At 41.9% G+C, this 19,167-nt stretch overlaps 1 protein-coding gene across 4 annotated transcripts in view; it reads left to right on the top strand.

Moving 5' to 3' along the window:
- Positions 1-19,167, top strand: part of LOC106583141 (low-density lipoprotein receptor-related protein 1) — a 219,342-nt gene that overhangs the window by 48,879 nt on the left and 151,296 nt on the right. For all 4 annotated transcript variants that reach the window (XM_045705049.1, XM_045705048.1, XM_045705050.1 and 1 more), the window contains exon 2: positions 17,367-17,489. In XM_045705049.1, the coding sequence (XP_045561005.1) occupies positions 17,367-17,489 (123 nt within the window). The remainder of the gene's footprint in view (positions 1-17,366; positions 17,490-19,167) is intronic.

The following is a 19,167-nucleotide window of genomic DNA, read 5'->3' as shown; positions in this document are numbered from 1 at the left end:
ATCAACAAGGGTTTTCTACAAATAGCAACATTAGCGCAGATAGCTTAGAATCTAGACCATAAGCAGGACGTACAGATATGCGTTGCCAAACAAAGCTACTGCCACCTTCTGGTTTGGAGTATTTTAACAATGCTGTTGACGACTTCCAAGCTTTTTGCTGTGAGATTGCTGACACTTTTCAGAGGTGCTAAGTTCTGTTGAAAGGCAAACGTTTGACAATCCTACCGGTGTATGAGCTTTGTCTCCTTTTCAATATCTGCAAATGTAATTAAGTTTTTATCACTTGTTATGTACCTAGACATTTAGGGTTAGACTTGTTTACTCTGTATTGTGTTCTGTCTGCAATTTAAAATGTAGTACAGTACATGCTATCTTCACAGGTCCCTATTCCCGTCAGTCATTTCATGGCCATTCTTTCTTCTCAGTCTCCCATCACATACTTGGTGTCTTGTATCTGTGCCAGCTTTTTTATGCTCAGTACATATTTTACATACGCACACACTTCGGAGACAATCCCAGTAACAATAGACCATAGCTAAGAATCTCCCTCTCGGGTGGTCTGAATGATAATGCAGCCGGTTTTCTCTCAGGAAGTTTATCCAAGTAGTAGTGTGTAGGTACGCTAATGGAAACCAGCTACACACACACACACACACACACACTCACTTCCGTGGTGTACATGGGGACAATGGCGGACCAGCCTGCTCTGTCATTAGAACAGTCTCCTGTGATTACAGGCTAGGGTTAATGGGGTGAGACTAACTGTAGCCTATGACGGTGAGTCTGAGTCACTGGCTGACTGGCTGCAGGTGATCAAAGCTCCCAGTCAACATCTAGTGTACTGTCTAGGCTACCCCACAGTGACATTGTCAATAAGGGTGGTGCTGGTGGGTCTCTGACTGCCTGGGGTATAGTAACTATTTCTGTCTGGTGAGTGAGCTATGTTATGTCTGTCTGCCGGTCTTATCTACTTTGGGACAAATGCCAACTTTGATGATTGGATGTTCGAGTGTCACTACTGATTTTAAGTACCATCTTGACTAGATGGATAGAGTAAACACGAGAGACGAGGCAATTCTGAATTCATACATTTTATAAAATGTTTCCCTTAATGATTCATGACTTCAGAGGGCCTATTGTTATTAAATTAAACCATTCAAAATGTAGTTTCCAATTGACTCCGATCACTGCAACATTTCCAAAACTATTACTAGTTCTCCATACGTTTTGGGTTACTGTGAAGTTATTTACATTTTTTTAAATTACCTTCTACCAGTGCTCTCGAGAGTTGATTGACGCCTACTTTCAGACATCCAGTATCTCTTATCATTGGCTGTGTAAGTGGAGTTATACAGTAGACCTGACTATTGTCTCTGCCTCGGTCTCCTGACCTGTGTAGTATAGTGCTGTGCCCTGTGTTGGTGGGTTCCCTGGTGCAGCTCCAGTTTGTTTGTTTTATATTTCTGTACTGTGGTCACTGGAGTAAATGGGTCCTGTGGCTGTAGTAGAGAAGGCTGTTTGACTTGAGAGGGCGCTTCCTCTCCAGCCTTATTGTGCCCTTCCTGGGTGACTGTGTGGACAGTGGTGGAGGGTGAGCGGTTATTCAAATGGTGGTAACCCAGACTGTTTTCACACACCTCCTAGTTGGGTAAACAACGTTGAGAGGAGGACTGCGTGAGAAATCAGAGTGATGGCCTCTACTAAAAAAGAGGAGGATCCCATCAGCTTTTTCGAGACGGGTGCATGATAATGGTCCATTCTAAATCAAAACAAATCTCACACATAATATATGTAAAGACAAGATTAGTCTGACATTATTAGCCTAGCACTTGTGAATGATAAATATTATCACTTGTGAATGATGCCCAGCAATAGAAACTGCCTTTTTTGCGACTTTTTCTAATCCTAGTCGCACACCTCATGTAGCTTAGCCAATAGGCCTATATGTTTTGAGAAGGTTTGTATCAACAACTAAGGTGCCAAAATAATAACTTCTAAAAATTAAGCACATTAATCTGCTTTACAGGGGGTTTAGAGCATAACTGGCATGCATGTGCGTTTCAAGTTTGGGTAAGAATTTTCACCATAATGCACCTTTTTATAATTAAAGCATTACATGCATAATCGCATTTGCGGTCACACTTGATAGTGTTTTTCTGCTAATGGAACATTTGCGCTTATAGCCTACTGCCATGTGTGCATTTCTGCGTGTATAATGTTAAGAAATAGCCTAATAGTTTATCAACATTTTAAGCTAAAAGTTTTGATCTGTTGTGTCAGTCACATTGCGTAAAAGTGTTTTTGATGCTAGTGGTTGTATTGGGATCTATTGTATCCCACAACTGTCCTAGATTATGTTTGGAATATTTGTTTCTCGCACAGAATAGGTAAAGTTTTGTATTATGGGGGATAGTAGATTGACATAGGCTAGTGCTTTTGCTGTTTGTTAGGCCTGCTCATCTTTTTTGCTGATGAAAAGTAAATGTGGACAGTTCTTCCAATATCTTCAATATGCACCGCGGAATTGGATAAGGACACACGCAGTTGCGTCCCAATGTGTCGGTCTTCACTTGTAGCCTGTGAGAAAGACCTGATAACGTGATAGCAAGCCATGTGAGTGAGCCGCTTCGGGTATGCAGCACTCCGGGCAAAGGGCACAACAGCTACTGGCCGCAAAAGGCATGGATTTTTTTCAGGGTGCATTACGGCCACAAAGGGGATGCCGGCTGGAAATTCAAGGCATTGTCAAATTGTGAATGAGAGACTAATGAAGTGTGTACAGCCTGTGCAAAAAAACTAAGCAGAGCTCATCCCTTTCAAGATACTTTTTTTCAAGTCGAATCATGCAGCCTTACAACGTATTAAAAATCAAAACATATAGCCCAACGTCTAGAACAACTGAGGTGACATTAATGTCTCTAAATTAAGCAAATAGGAGTACCTACAGTTGAAGTCGGAAGTTTACATACACTTAGGTTGAAGTCATTAACTTGTTTTTCAACCACTCCACGAATTTCTTGTTAACTTCTCTAGGGCCGGCGGGACGAAATCGTCCCACCTACGTAACAGCCAGTGGAATCCTGTGGCGCGTTATTCAAATACCTTAGAAATGCTATTACTTCAATTTCTCAAACATATGACTATTTTACACCATTTTAAAGACAAGACTCTCGTTAATCTAACCACACTGTCCGATTTCAAAAAGGCTTTACAACGAAAGCAAAACATTAGATTATGTCAGCAGAGTACCCAGCCAGAAATAATCAGACACCCATTTTTCAAGCTAGCATATAATGTCACAAAAACCCAGAAGACAGCTAAATGCAGCACTAACCTTTGATGATCTTCATCAGATGACACTCCTAGGACATTATGTTATACAATACATGCATGTTTTGTTCAATCAAGTTCATATTTATATCAAAAACCAGCTTTTTACATTAGCATGTGACGTTCAGAACTAGCATACCCCTCGCAAACTTCCGGTGAATTTACTAAATTACTCACGATAAACGTTCACAAAAAGCATAACAATTATTTTAAGAATTATAGATACAGAACTCCTTTATGCAATCGCGGTGTTAGATTTTAAAATAGCTTTTCGGTGAAAGCACATTTTGCAATATTCAAAGTAGATAGCCCGGCATCACAGGGCTAGCTATTTAGACACCCAGCAAGTTTAGCACTCACCAAAGTCACATTTACTATAAGAAAAATGTTATTACCTTTTGGTGTTCTTCGTCAGAATGCACTCCCAGGACTTCTACTTCAATAACAAATGTTGGTTTGGTCCCAAATAATCCATAGTTATATCCAAATAGCGGCGTTTTGTTCGTGCGTTCAAGACACTATCCGAAAGGGTAAGTAAAGGTTACGAGCATGGCGCATTTCGTGACAAAAAATGTCTAAATATTCCATTACCGTACTTCGAAGCATGTCAACCGCTGTTTAAAATCAATTTTTATGCCATTTTTCTCGTAAAAAAGCGATAATATTCCGACCGGGAATCTGCATTTAGGTAAACAGACGAAAGAAAATAAAGCATGGGGTCGACTCGGGCACGCGCCTAAGCCCATAGTACTCTGCTCGGCCACTTGCCAAAAGCGATAATGTGTTTCAGCCAGAGGCTGCCTCGATATCGTTCAGCTTTTTCCCGGGCTCTGAGAGCCTATGGGAGCCGTAGGAAGTGTCACGTTAGAGCAAAGATCCTCAGTCTTCAATAAAAAGAGCCAAGATGAAGAACAACTTGTCAGACAGGCCACTTCCCATATAGAATCCTCTCAGGTTTTTGCCTGCCATATGAGTTCTGTTATACTCACAGACACCATTCAAACAGTTTTAGAAACTTTAGGGTGTTTTCTATCCAAAGCCAATAATTATATGCATATTCTAGTTACTGGGCAGAAGTAGTAACCAGATTAAATCGGGTACGTTTTTTTTATCCGACCATGTCAATACTGCCCCCTACCCCCAACAGGTTAACAAACTATAGTTTTGGCAAGTCAGTTAGGACATCTTTGTGCATGACACAAGTAATTTTTCCAACAATTGCTTATAGATTATTTCGCTTATAATTCACTGTATCACAATTCCAGTGGGTCAGACGTTTACATACACTAAGTTGACTGTGCCTTTAAACAGCTTGGAAAATTTCAGAAAATTATGTCACGGCTTTAGAAGCTTCTGATAGGCTAATTGACACCATTTGAGTCAATTGGAGGTGTACCTGTGTATGTATTTCAAGGCATACCTTCAAACCCAGTGCCTCTTTGCTTGACATCATGGGAAAATCAAAAGAAATCAGCCAAGACCTCAGAAAACACATTCTAGACCTCCACAAGTCTGGTTCATCCTTGGGAGCAATTTCCAAATGCCTGAAGGTACTACATTCATCTGTACAAATAGTAGTACGCAAGTATAAACACCATGGGACCACGCAGCTGTCACACCGCTCAGGAAGGAGACGTTTTCTGTCTCCTAGAGATGAACATACTTTGGTGCGAAAACTGCAAATCAACCCCAGAACAACAGCAAAGGACCTTGTGAAGATGCTGGATGAAACGGGTACAAAGGTATCCATATCCACAGTAAAATGAGTCCTATATCGACATAACCTGAAAGGCTGCTCAGCAAGGAAGAAGCCACTGCTCCAAAACCGCCATAAAAAAGCCAGACTACGGTTTGCAACTGCAGATGGGGACAAAGATCATACTTTTTGGAGAAATGCAAATGGGTCTTCCAAATGGACAATGACCCCAAGCATACTACCAAAGTTGTGGAAAATGGCTTAAGGGCCACTCCAATACCTTGACTTTGTTGTCATCACAAAGCCCTGACCTCATCCTATAGAAAATTTGTGGGCAGAACTGAACAAGTGTGGGCAAGCAAAGAGGCCTACAAACCTGACTCAGTTACACCAGCTCTGTCAGGAGGAATGTGCCAAAATTCACTCAACTTATTGTGGGGAGCTTGTGGAAGGCTACCTGACACGTCTGACCAAAGTGAAACAATTTAAAGGCAATGCTACCAAATACTAATTGAGTGTATGTGAACTTCTAACCCACTAGGAATGTGATGAAAGAAATAAAAGCTGAAATAAATCATTCTCTCTACTATTATTCTGACATTTCACATTCTTAAAATAAAGTGGTGATCCTAACTTAACTAAAACAGGGCATTTTTAATGGAATTAAATGTCAGGAATTGTAAAAAACGGAGTTTAATGTATTTGGCTAAGGTGTATGTAAACTTCCAACTTCAACTGTATTTCTTTGTTAACCGCTCAACTCAGAATAGTGCGCACTCCCTCAAATCGTTTGGAGAAAATATCCTTTCTATTTTATTCAGCTATGTTAAATTGTATTCTTCATACTATAAAATAATTCCACAGATTTCTAAGCAAATCTTGTCTGCTAAATGAACTAGTGTAACCCACAGCCATTTGGCAAAGCCACATCAGGACCTAACATAAGGACAACTCAGAGTATGCTATTCTTTTCTTCTGAAAAAGACTACATTTTCTTCGTAATCATGCTTCTTTAGACCTGTCTAAAATAAATAATGGATATGTTGTGAAGGTGTAGACTATATTACATGGATTTATTCAACTTTTTAAAATGTATATGTTCCAAAGGTCTGCATCAGTGGCTTGTTGGAGATGGAAGCCAGGAGATGCAAAATGTGTTTATGTTAATTAACATTCCATTACCGTGAGACCGACCCAGGTATTTACTTGACGATCACAGGGTGACTACATTTCATGACTGCCACAGCCTACACCCTCCTTCTCCTACCTCAGCCCCCCCTTCTCCCCTGTCCTGAGCTGGCCTGAACATCAGGCCTTTATCTCCTGCTCCTGCTGGTCAGCAGTGGAACTTGCTGTCTCGCCCTGGTGCTCTTCCTATACCTTCTCTCCTTCTCCTTCTTTCCCCTGTGCTGTCTTTTTCTCTCCACTTTGTCCTCCCTACACCCATCTGTCTTTCCCCTTTAGCCACTTGGATGTTATCCACCAGTTTTCCATTGTTAAATTTATTCATGAACCTGTCTGGGCGAGGTTAACTTCCCTGGGCTTGCGTCCCACCCTAGTCAACAGCCAGGGAATCGTGTGGCGCGAAATACAAATACCTCAAAAATGCTATAACTTCAATTTCTTAAACATATGACTATTTTACACCATTTTAAAGACAAGACTCTCGTTAATCTAACCACATTGTCCGATTTCAAAAAGGCTTTACAGCGAAAGCAAAACATTAGATTATGTCAGGAGAGTACCCTGCCAAAAATAATAACACAGCCATTTTCAAAGCAAGCATATATGTCACAAAAACCAAAACCACAGCTAAATGCAGCACTAACCTTTTGATCTTCATCAGATGACACTCCTAGGACATTATGTTATACAATACATGCATGTTTTGTTCAATCAAGTTCATATTTATATCAAAAACCAGCTTTTCACATTAGCATGTGATGTTCAGAACTAGCATACCCAGCGAAAACTTCCGGTGAACTTACTAAATTACTCATGATAAACGTTCACAAAATACATAACAATTATTTTAAGAATTATAGATACAGAACTCCTTTATGCAATCGCGGTGTTAGATTTTAAAATAGCTTTTCGGCGAAAGCACATTTTGCAATATTCTGAGTACATAGCTCGGCCATCACGGCTTGCTATTTTGACACCCACCAAGTTTGGGACTCACTAAACTCAGAATTACTATTAGAAAAATTGGATTACCTTTGCTGTTCTTCGTCAGAATGCACTCCCAGGACTTCTACTTCAACAACAATAAATGTTGTTTTGGTTCCAAATAATCCATAGTTATATTCAAATGGTTCTGTTTTGTTCGTGCGTTCAGGTCACTATCCGAAGGGTGACGCGCGAGCGCATTTCGTGACAAAATTTCAAAATATTCCATTACCGTACTTCGAAGCATGTTAAACGCTGTTTAAAATCAATTTTTATGCTATTTTTCTCGTAAAATAGCGATAATATTCCAACTGGGCGACGTTGTATTCATTCAAAGGCTGAAAGAAAAAAATTTGAGAATTCTCGTGAACGCGCCTCTGTCTCACTGTCCCCAGGCTGACCACTCACAAATTCTCCTGATGTTCTTCGCCCAGAGACAGCAGACTCCCCATTCCACTTTCTGGTGCCTTCTGAGAGCCAATGGAAGCCTTAGAAAATGTCACGTTACAGCAGAGATGCTGTATTTTTGATAGAGATGCCACAGAAGGAGAACAAATTGTCAGACAGGGCACTTCCTATATGGAATCTTCTCAGGTTTTGGCCTGCCATATGAGTTCTGTTATACTCAGACACCATTCAAACAGTTTTAGAAACTTTAGGGTGTTTCTATCCAAATCAAATAATTATATGCATATTCTAGTTTCTGGGCAGGAGTAATAACCAGATTAAATCGGGTACGTTTTTTTTATCCGGCCGTGAAAATACTGCCCCCTATCCTAAACAGGTTAATGTAGGTTACTTAACCTGCATCGCCATCCAGAATGAGCAATACTCATTTTACTCATCAGTTCTAATATGAAATTGGAAATACCCTGGAAATACTCAGATATTCTTGTCACCATTCTCTTTACTTATTGTCTCTTCCTCATTTTAAAACATCTCAGCTGGTCACAACAGTCCCAGTAGTAGTACAGTAATGTCTGCTACAGTAGCTAACTAACCTCCTGACCCACTTCTTGCTTTTCCCGGTGTCTTCTTGTCAGCTGCTTGTTGAGTCTTGTCTGAAGCGGCTGCTGCTATGTGAACAGAACACACAGGTTTAATCCCACAGTCATTACTGGCTGGGAAAGTCGTTACACACACACACTGCTGTTACAAACATGACGGTTGCTCTCTGTAGGCCCTGTCACAGCAAACGGCGTTCACATACAGGAAGTTATGGGAGGTGCCTGGCCTGTCTCTGCTAGTGGTGTCTACCGTAGCCTCCTTCCAAACAAACACACAACAAATAAGAGCTCCTTTTACAAAAGCCGTGGTTCCATTTCATTATTCATTCAGGGATCAGGTATGACTTTTGGGAGAGAGAATGGAGATACAGAGGTTGACATTAGATCTAGTGAGTCAGGCTGGGGTGATGGTAGCACTGTCAGGAACAGGATGAGCAGAACAAAATATCTGCATGTCGGAGTCAGACTTCTCTTTGTGCGCATGCATGTTTATAATGTGTGTGTTCATGTGTATATTCCAGTGTCAGAGAGCCATATAAAGACCCCTTTCACCTTAGGAGCTTGCCAGTTCAATGCACTAAAATAACCCAACATGGCCCCTATTTATTTGATGAAAACAACAAACTGAATGTTTCAGTCAGTGGTCACCTGGAAGACTAGCAGACCATTTGGCTGCATCTTAGAAGGAAAGAATGTTTCTGAATCTGGGTGACTCTTTTTCACATTTCTCAATACTTTTCTGTTTAAAAAAAATAAAGTGTACTGGTAGAGAGGAGGCACTAATACTTCACTGGCAGTCAGCTGAATGGAGATTTAGCCAACCCCATATACCCTTTCATATCCCCCCCACAATCAGCCAGCAATAGACCCTCCTTTCTGTGGTCACTCTTCTGATGAGTGCCTCTTCAACTTCAGAGACGATGACTTTCCATGTCCTCATTCACATACAATTTGACTATCTCTAGTAATAACTAGTTCCCCTGTCAGTCAAACAGCCTGGCTGTCACACTGCTGCCCGTTTGCCCAACTCCTGTCTGTCAAACTTCTCATTTGGCTGTATCACAGACGTTTGTACACTGAGGAACGCTACGGCTGATATTATAAAGGAGTATGGCCACTGTAGGCCAAATAGCAGTAGGAAGATATTGGAGTCTGCTAACTTGTTTTTTGTTGAACCTCCCTTGAAATGCTGTGTCGCACTCATAGTAATCCTCTGACTTGTTCAGTCCAGGCTAAATACATATACTAAAAGGGTAGAATAACTTTCGGAAATCAGACCACTGTCGGGCATTCTGGTTTGTCATCTGAAAAAATACATTTATTTCATGAACTCTATCCCTTGCTCTCTCGTCGTTGTGTACATTCCTCTCTCATGCGGCGGCGTATGCGGTCTGTGTGTATGTAACCTAACGTAGCAGGCGTAAAAGTGTATCTATCTGTGTCCGAGCAAGAAAAGAACAGACACAAAGGATTATGGTCATTGTAGTTAAATACCACGTTTCTGTGCTGAACTAGGTTGACACAGGATGGCGGGTATGCCAGAATGGTTGTTGGACTTGGAGATGGAGTCAAGGGAACCCATTTGAGGTTGGTAAGAAGGCGGGTAGGGAAAAAAAGGAAGAAAGTGGAACATATATTAAGAGTAAATATGGAGTGCTACAGAAGGAAATGAAACATGACCAGAGAGAGGATAAATTAACTTCAGTGGCAGGTGCGGTGAAGACTGCCGAGTTCGAGCCTCGTCCCGATGGTTATAAAGATGTTTTTTGCCTAGTGGGAGTGATATTTTTGAAGAGAATGAATCCTTGCTTTCTGGCGTTAGGTTAGGCAGGAGAAGAGTTTGGGGAATTTTGGGTAGGTGAAAGTGCCTTGAAGTGGAATTGTCTTTTTTTCCCCGCATTTGTGCTGCACAACCTGACTGGGGACAAGAGCTGTGACTTGTTTTCCTCTCTGGAGCAGGGTGCCGTTGAAAGGAGTAATAACTGGTTTTAAGTGTTGAAGGCCAACTGAATGTCAAGATTCCCAGAGTCCCGCGTTTTGGTGCCACATAGACCTGGTGGAGGATGTGATGAAACGGATAAGACAGTGTCTACTACTGAGTACTACTACTACTACTACTACTGAGTTTTGATGCTGAGTTTGTACCCCGATTTAAAGTCAAGTTAGGATGTCAGTCATCCCGTGAGAGCTTTTGTCCGGAACCTAGAGGTCGACCGATTATGATTTTTCAACGCTGATACCGATTTATTGGAGGACCCCAAAAAGCCGATACCGATTAATCAGCCGATTTTAAATAATGTTTATTTTTATTATTATAATTTTTTTTTTTATATATATTTTTTGTAATAATGACAATTACAACAATACTGAATGAACACTTATTTTAACTTATATATAATACATCAATAAAGTCAATTTAGCCTCAAATAATGAAACATGTTCAATTTGGCTTAAATAATGCAAAAACAAAGTGTTGGAGAAGAAAGCAAAAGTGCAATGTGTGCCATGTAAGAAAGCTAACATTTAAGTGCCTTGCTCAGAACATGGGAACATATGAAAGCTGGTGGTTCCTTTTAACATGAGTCTTCAATATTCCCAGGTAAGAAGTTTTAGGTTGTAGTTATTATAGGACTATTTCTCTCTATATGACTTGTATTTCATATACCTTTGACTATTGGATGTTCTTATAGGCACTTTAGTATTGCCAGTGTAACAGTATTGCTTCCGTCCCTCTCCTCGCTCCTACCTGGGCTCGAACCAGGAACACATCGACAACAGCCACCCTCGAAGCAGCATTACCCATGTAGAGCAAGGGGAACAACTACTCCAAGTCTCAGAGCGAGTGACAATAGCACGCACCCGCTAACTAGCTAGCCATTTCACACCGGTTACACCAGCCTAATCTTGGGAGTTGACAGGCTTGAAGTCATAAACAGCGCAATACATTGCGAAGAGCTGCTGGCAAAACGCACGAAAGTGCTGTTTGATTGAATGCTTACGAGCCTGCTGGTGCCTACCACCGCTCAGTCAGACTCCTCTATCAAATCATAGACTTAATTATAATATAATAAACACACAGAAATATGAGCCTTAGGTCATTAATATGGTCGAATCCGGAAACTATCATCTCGAAAATAAAACACTTTTTTCTTTCAGTGAAATACGGAACCGGTCTGTATTTTATCTAACGGGTGGCATCCCTAAGTCTAAATATTCCTGTTACATTGCACAACCTTCAATGGTATGTCATAATTACGTAAAATTCTGGCAAATTAGTTCGCAACGAGCCAGGCAATGAACGCAAGAGCAGTGACACAATTTCATGTTAGCAGGCAATATTAACTAAATATGCAGGTTTAAAAATATATACTTGTGTATTGATTTTAAAGAAAGGCATTGATGTTTATGGTTAGGTACATTGGGGCAACGACAGTACTTTTTTCGCAAATGCACTTGTTAAATCCTCACCCGTTTGTCGAAGTAGGCTGTGATTCGATGAGAAATTAACAGGCACTGCATCAATTATATGCAACGCAGGACACGTTAGATAAACTAGTAATATGATTATGTTAAGATAAGTTTAATGCTAGCTAGCAACTTACATTGGCTTCTTGCTGCCCTCGCGTAACAGGTAGTCAGCCTGCTATGCAGGCTCCTCGTGGAGTGCAATGTAAGGCAGGTGGTTAGTGTTGGACTAGTAACCAGAAGGTTGCAAAAACGAATCCCCGAATCCCCCCTGAACAAGGCAGTTAACCCTCGTTCCTAGGCCGTCATTGAAAATAAGAATGTGTTCTTAATCTGACTTGCCTGGTTGAATAAAGGTGTAAAAAATAATAATACATTTTTTTTTTAATTCGGCAAATCGGTGGCAAAAAATACCGATTACCGATTGTTATGAAAACTTGAAATCGGCCCTAATTAATCGGCCATTCCGATTTAATCGGTAGACCTCTACCCAATACGGTGTTTTAAGAATCAAGCTTAATGTCATGTGGCAGCAGTGTGTAGGAGGGAGATTCCTAGATGTGAGAAGAGTGCAGGAGGACATGACACAAAGGAATGTGTAGTATCGGTGGAAAGAGCTGTGTGTAAACTGTAGTGGCTGGAGATCAGAGGTGTCCGGTGAGAGAAAGGCAGGTTGAGGTTGCCAGGAATAGAGTAGTGCATAAGGTGTTGTATGCTGAGGCAGTGAAGGGCGTAGTAGAGGAAGAAGAGTCCAGGGTGAAGGATCCTAAGAGGATCCCTGTGAGTAGGCAGAGGTCAATCATGATAGGAATAATGTGCTTCAGTAATTTTTGAATATTCTACTTTTTATTTATTTCATGGCCATGGTTGTCAACTGTACCGCAGGAATGGAATGTAAATCAGAGGATATATGGGGTGGTAGTACTTGGGTGTGCAATATTTTACTGCTGGCCTGGTGTAGGATCAGATGGGGCCAAAGTAGTGGAATAGTGATGAGGTTTTAATCTGTGTAGGGTTGGAAGGGCATTTTTGTTGTTGTTGCAAAGTGTAAAGAATTCATACTATAGAATAGTAGGCTGATACACAACCAATACAGTAGGTGGCGGCATGCACCTATAGCATTTGTTTGTGGACCGCTGTAATACCAAAGAAGAACTAGGTTAAATATTTTCTGTATGAAAACTACAACTCCCTTCTGCCCAGCAGCCCATATAGTTCTGGACTTAATCTATCTTGTGAATTATTTAATTTCTCTCTAGAGAAACAGCGTATTGGGCTCTCAAAAAACCTTGAACTAAATGGAATTCGAGTAATTGAACCGACATCAGTTAGTTGTTTAATAACCTTCATACTGTTCCTGTGCCATTCCGGGATATACGGTATCAACGGTAATGCACACAAAACGTAATTTACCAGAATGCTAAGAAAAAGCTAACAAGTACAAAGGAATTCTCATAGCGGATGCTAGGTAAATGTTAACGAGGTCAATTATCTCAAAATGCAGTTGAAGTAGGAAGTTTTACATTAGCCAAATACATTTAAATTCAGTTTTTTACAAATCCTGACATTTAATCCTAGTAGAAAATTCCCTGTTTTAGGTCAGTTATGATCACCACCTTATTTTAAGAATGTGACATGTCAGAATAATAGTGGAGTGATTTATTTCCTTTTTTTTCTTTCATCACATTCCCAGTGGGTCAGAAGTTCACATACACTCAATTAGTATTTGGTAGCATTGCCTTTTAAATTGTTTAACTTGGGTCAGACATTTCGGGTAGCCTTCCACAAGCTCCCCACAATAAGTTGGGTGAATTTTGTCCCATTCCTCCTGACAGAGCTGGTGTAACGGAGTCAGGTTTGTAGGCCTCCTTGCTCGCACACACTTTTTCAGTTCTGCCCACACATTTTCTATAGGCTTGAGGTCAGGGCCACTCCAATATCTTGACTTTGTTGTCCTTAAATCCTCTTACATCTAGACGTTCCGCTAGCGGAACACCTGCTCCAATATCCAATGATGGGCGTGGCGCGAAATACAAACTCCTCTAAAATCCGAAAACTTCCATTTTTCAAACATATGACTATTTTACAGCATTTTAAAGACAAGACTCTCGTTAATCTAACCACACTGTCCGATTTCAAAAAGGCTTTACAGCGAAAGCAAAACATTAGATTATGTCATCAGAGTACCCAGCCAGAAATAATCAGACACCCATTTTTCAAGCTAGCATATAATGTCACAAAAAACAAAACCACAGCTAAATGCAGCACTAACCTTTGATGATCTTCATCAGATGACAACCCTAGGACATTGTTATACAATGCATGCATGTTTTGTTCAATCAAGTTCATATTTATATCAAAAACCAGCTTTTTTACATTAGCATGTGACGTTCAGAACTAGCATACCCCCCGCAAACATCCGGTGAATTTACTAAATTACTCACGATAAACGTTCACAAAAAACATAACAATTATTTTAAGAATTATAGATACAGAACTCCTCTATGCACTCGATATGTCCGATTTTAAAATAGCTTTTCGGTGAAAGCACATTTTGCAATATTCTCAGTAGATAGCCCAGCCATCACGTGTTCTTCGTCAGAATGCACTCCCAGGACTTCTACTTCAATAACAAATGTTGGTTTGGTTCAAAATAATCCATAGTTATATCCAAACAGCGGCATTTTGTTCGTGCGTTCAAGACACTATCCGAAGTGTAAATAAGGGTCACGAGCATGGCGCATTTCGTGACAAAAGATTTCTAAATATTCCATTACCGTACTTCGAAGCATGTCAACCGCTGTTTAAAATCAATTTTTATGCCATTTTTCTCGTAAAAAAGCGATAATATTCAGACCGGGAATCTGCGTTTAGGTAAACAGACGAGAGAAAACAAAGCATGGGGTCGACTCGTGCACGCGCCTGAGTCTCACAGTACTGTAACCAGCCACTATCCAAACGCGCTACTTTTTTTCAGCCAGAGCCTGCAAAGCCACGATTCAGCTTTTTGCCGCCTTCTGAGAGCCCATGGGAGCCGTAGGAAGTGTCACGTAACAGCAGAGATCCTCTGTAATGGATAGAGATAATCAAGAAGGGCAAGAAATTGTCACAGGGCACTTCCTGCATGGAATCTTCTCAGGTTTTGGCCTGCCAAATGAGTTCTGTTATACTCACAGACACCATTCAAACAGTTTTAGAAACTTTGGAGTGTTTTCTATCCAAAGCTAATAATTATAGGCATATTCTAGTTTCTGGGCAGGAGTAATAATCTGATTAAATCGGGTACGTTTTTTTATCCGGCTGTGAAAATACTGCCCTCTAGCCATAACAGGTTAAGCCATTTTCCACAACTTTGAAAGTATGCTTGGGGTCATTGTCCATTTGGAAGACCCATTTGCGACCAAGCTTTAACTTCCTGACTGATGTGTTGAGATGTTGCTTCAATATATCCACATAATTTTCTCTCCTCATGATGCCATCTATTTTGTGAAGTGCACCAGTCCCTCCTGCAGCAAAGCACCCACACAACATGATGCTGCCACCCCCGTGCTTCACGGTTGGGATGGTGTTCTTTGGCTTGCACTCATCCCCCTTTTTGCTCCAAACATAACAATGGTCATTATGGCCAAACCGTTCTATTTTTGTTTCATCAGACCAGAGGACATTTCTCCAAAAAGTATGATCTTTGTCCCCATGTGCAGTTGCAAACTGTAGTCTGGCTTTTTTTATGGTGGTTTTGGAGCAGTGGCTTCTTCCTTGCTGAGCGGCCTTTCAGGTTATGTCGATATAGGACTTGTTTAACTGTGGATATAGATACTTTTGAACCTGTTTCCTCCAGCATCTTCACAAAGTCCTTTACTGTTGTTCTGGGATTGATTTGCACTTTTCGCACAAGTACGTTCATTTCTAGGAGACAGAAAACGTCTCCTTCCTGAGCGGTGTGACGGCTGCGTGGTCCCATGGTGTTTATACTTCCGTGTTATACTTCCGTGTGTTGCCTGTGAGTGTCTGTGTGTGCGCCTTGCCTGTGAGTGTCTGTGTGTGCGCCTTGCCTGTGAGTGTCTGTGTGTGCGCCTTGCCTGTGAGTGTGTGTCTGTGTGTGCGCCTTGCCTCTGAGTGTGTGTCTGTGTGTGCGCCTTGCCTGTGAGTGTCTGTGTGTCTGTGTGTGCGCCTTGCCTGTGAGTGTCTGTGTGTCTGTGTGTGCGCCTTGCCTGTGAGTGTCTGTGTGTCTGTGTGTGCGCCTTGCCTGTGAGTGTCTGTGTGTCTGTGTGTGCGCCTTGCCTGTGAGTGTCTGTGTGTGCGCCGTGTCTGTGTGTCTGTGTGTGCGCCTTGCCTGTGAGTGTGTGTGCGCCTTGCCTGTGAGTGTGTGTGTGTGTGTGTGTGTGTGTGTGCGCGCCTTGCCTGTGAGTGTGTGTGTGTGCGCGCCTTGCCTGTGAGTGTGTGTGTGTGCGCCTTGCCTGTGAGTGTGTGTGTGTGTGTGTGCGCCATGCCTGTGAGTGTGTGTGCGCCATGCCTGTGAGTGTGTGTGCGCCATGCCTGTGAGTGTGTGTGCGCCATGCCTGTGAGTGTGTGTGCGCCATGCCTGTGAGTGTGTGTGCGCCATGCCTGTGAGTGTGTGTGCGCCATGCCTGTGAGTGTGTGTGCGCCATGCCTGTGTGCGCCATGCCTGTGTGTGTGTGTGTGTGTGTGTGCGCTGTGGTGTGTGCGCGCCATGCCTGTGAGTGTGTGTGCGCCATGCCTGTGTGTGTGTGTGTGTGTGCGCCATGCCTGTGTGTGTGTGTGTGCTCCATGCCTGTGTGTGTGTGTGCTCCATGCCTGTGTGTGTGTGTGCTCCATGCCTGTGTGTGTGTGTGCTCCATGCCTGTGAGTGTGTGTGTGTGTGCTCCATGCTGTGTGTGTGTGTGTGTGTGTAGTGTGTGTGTGTGTGTGTGTGTGTGTGTGTGCTATGTGTGTGTGTGTGTGTGTGTGTGCTCCATGCCTGTGAGGTGTGTGTGTGTGTGCTCCATGCCTGTGTGTGTTTGTGTGTGTGCTCCATGCCTGTGTGTGTGTGTGTGTGTGTGTGCTCCATGCCTGTGTGTGTGTGTGTGTGTGTGTGCTCCATCTTGCCTGTGAGTGGGTGTGAGTGCGCCTTGCCTGTGACTGTGAGTGCGCCTTGCCTGTGACTGTGAGTGCGCCTTGCCTGTGACTGTGAGTGCGCCTTGCCTGCGTGTATGCGCCTTGCCTGTGAGTGTGTGTCCGCTCTTGGTCCCTTCCACTAAAGATCTGCCAATCAGGACAACATTCTCTGAGGCCAATTAGTCCCAGTTTTATCTGTTGTTATTCAAAGCTGCCTGAGCCTTCATTCTAACAGCCAGATGACTCCACAGAAATAGAAACGTCAACAGAAAAACTGCATTTGACTAATGATGCCTCAGAGTTTTCACCTATCAATCTGAAATATCATTTATTTAACAATGATTCAACATTCTTCTCCTTTTTATTATGCAACAGGTATTATGGGATATCTGTCAAACACCCTTTTTATATTTTTACCTACACTTAGTTATGCAGTTCACAATTATTGAGCCGCCTTTGCCTTCTCAAACAACCATTATGCATCAAATATTCTAGTCAACATTGTGTTTTGTGTTTGCTACTACATAGTGTTATCTGCTACAGACTTTTATTGTTAGTTAATATTTGTGTCTTGTGTGTTTCAGCCCCAAAGACGTGCAGTCCAAAGCAGGTTGTGTGCAAGGACCAGGTAACGTGTATCTCCAAGGGCTGGCACTGCGATGGAGAGAAAGACTGCCCAGACGGCTCGGACGAGGCGCCGGATGTCTGTAAGTCTCTCATTCTCTCACATGCTTTCTGTCCAGCCAGCGTGTCCACTGTTCACTGTTGTCGTGCTATGAAGGAAATTAACAACACAATGCTACTAAGTGGTAGAGGACCGGTAAGTGAGGGAAAGTTATGAATGTAGGAATTGATGTTAATTTTGTTTATCCCTCCTGCATCTGCAGTTATTCTGTAATCATTTGTTGGATGGAGTACTTTGTTGGTGTTCCATTTCAGTTCATTGTGGGTCATAAGTAGGTCTGGGCAACGCGATATTACGATAGCATCGTCTATTGATGATTGACAGCCATCGTTGATGGTTTAACCCATTTTAAACTTGATTCCAGTGCACAGCAGGGCACTACACAGGTGACATTCCAAGTAATTTGCCTATTCCTATTTGGTCTTGCCTATTTCAATAAATATTTTATGTAGCCTACAGAATGGAAGAGGAATGTAGGCCAGACAGAGTGGAGAATTCCACCAAAGCAGCGCAAAATGTCCAGTCAGAAAATATTGTTTCTCTTTCTTTCTCTGTTGGATGCACGGATACTCCTGAACTATCTTATGTCTAGGTGTTAAAAAAAGTACCCTATATTCCCTTCTCTCTCTCTCCATTCGATAGGCTATGACTATGACTGAAGGCTATGCTTCATTGTTTTATGTATGGATTTCTCTCGATCAAACAATGAACGTAACGGAGTTTCATCTCAAAGTTATTTGAATAGCTTAAAAACATACGGTATCCAGAGGACTAATAATGAGAGAGAACAAACGGGTGGGAAAATCCCTCCATGCGAGGTTGAAAAACAAATGGCCAATAACCTGTCCTCCTACTAGGCCCATCATAAAAGCTTTAAGACCGCTCCTGTTCTTAACTTTATTGTCCAAATATTCTACCCCACAAAGGTGTTGTCCTGAAGTTGTTTTGGCTTTCAAAAATAATACGAATGGACATCTATAGACTAAGCAGAGCTGTTCTCAATCACAGCTATACAATATGTTTTATTTTTTGATAATTTTATCATGCAAATAAAGCAATTCTTATCCAGTTATGAAGACTGATTGTATCCAGCCCATGATGTAGGCCTATAACCTACAGTAAGACAGCCCGTTTCTCATCAGACAGTCACTGCTCCATCATTGGCACGCCACTCACACACCCCTGTTCTGCTCCTTCACCATTAAAGCTTTGCCATTGCCTTCACTTAGCCTCTGCCCAGGCTTTCAACAACATTATCTTTCACCATGATTCGTCCAGTTGCATTCAATTTCGCACTTTAGCCCAACTGTCTATTTTATATTTGTGGGTGCGTTTGGTGGTGTTGGTCCTCTGGCTATGAGTTGCCTCTCTTAGACCCTGATCCCTGTAACCATGCCCCTGTCGACTGGATGGCATGTGATGAACTTTGGCCGACACTCAACTTCTCCCTGCACATAACTGCCTGGGGCCGAGGGCACAAACCCCAAACCACCAAAAATCTATTGAAACTTTCACTTCTGATTTACGCTGCTGATTAAGACGTGTGAAGGTAATGTTATTTCACTTTAAGAGTTCTGTGAATTTATCACTCTGCCTTATCATCGATTTATAATTGCAACGCAATTGCAGTAACCACTCTATTTTATTATGTCTGCTTAATTTGATTGCATTTGTTAACCATACGTATGACTGGAGTCAAG

The sequence above is a fragment of the Salmo salar genome, chromosome ssa22, assembly GCF_905237065.1.
Source record: "Salmo salar chromosome ssa22, Ssal_v3.1, whole genome shotgun sequence".
In the NCBI taxonomy this organism is placed as follows: Eukaryota; Metazoa; Chordata; class Actinopteri; order Salmoniformes; family Salmonidae; genus Salmo; species Salmo salar.
Note: the sequence above shows the minus strand (reverse complement) of the source record. Positions and strands in the feature narration are given on the sequence as shown.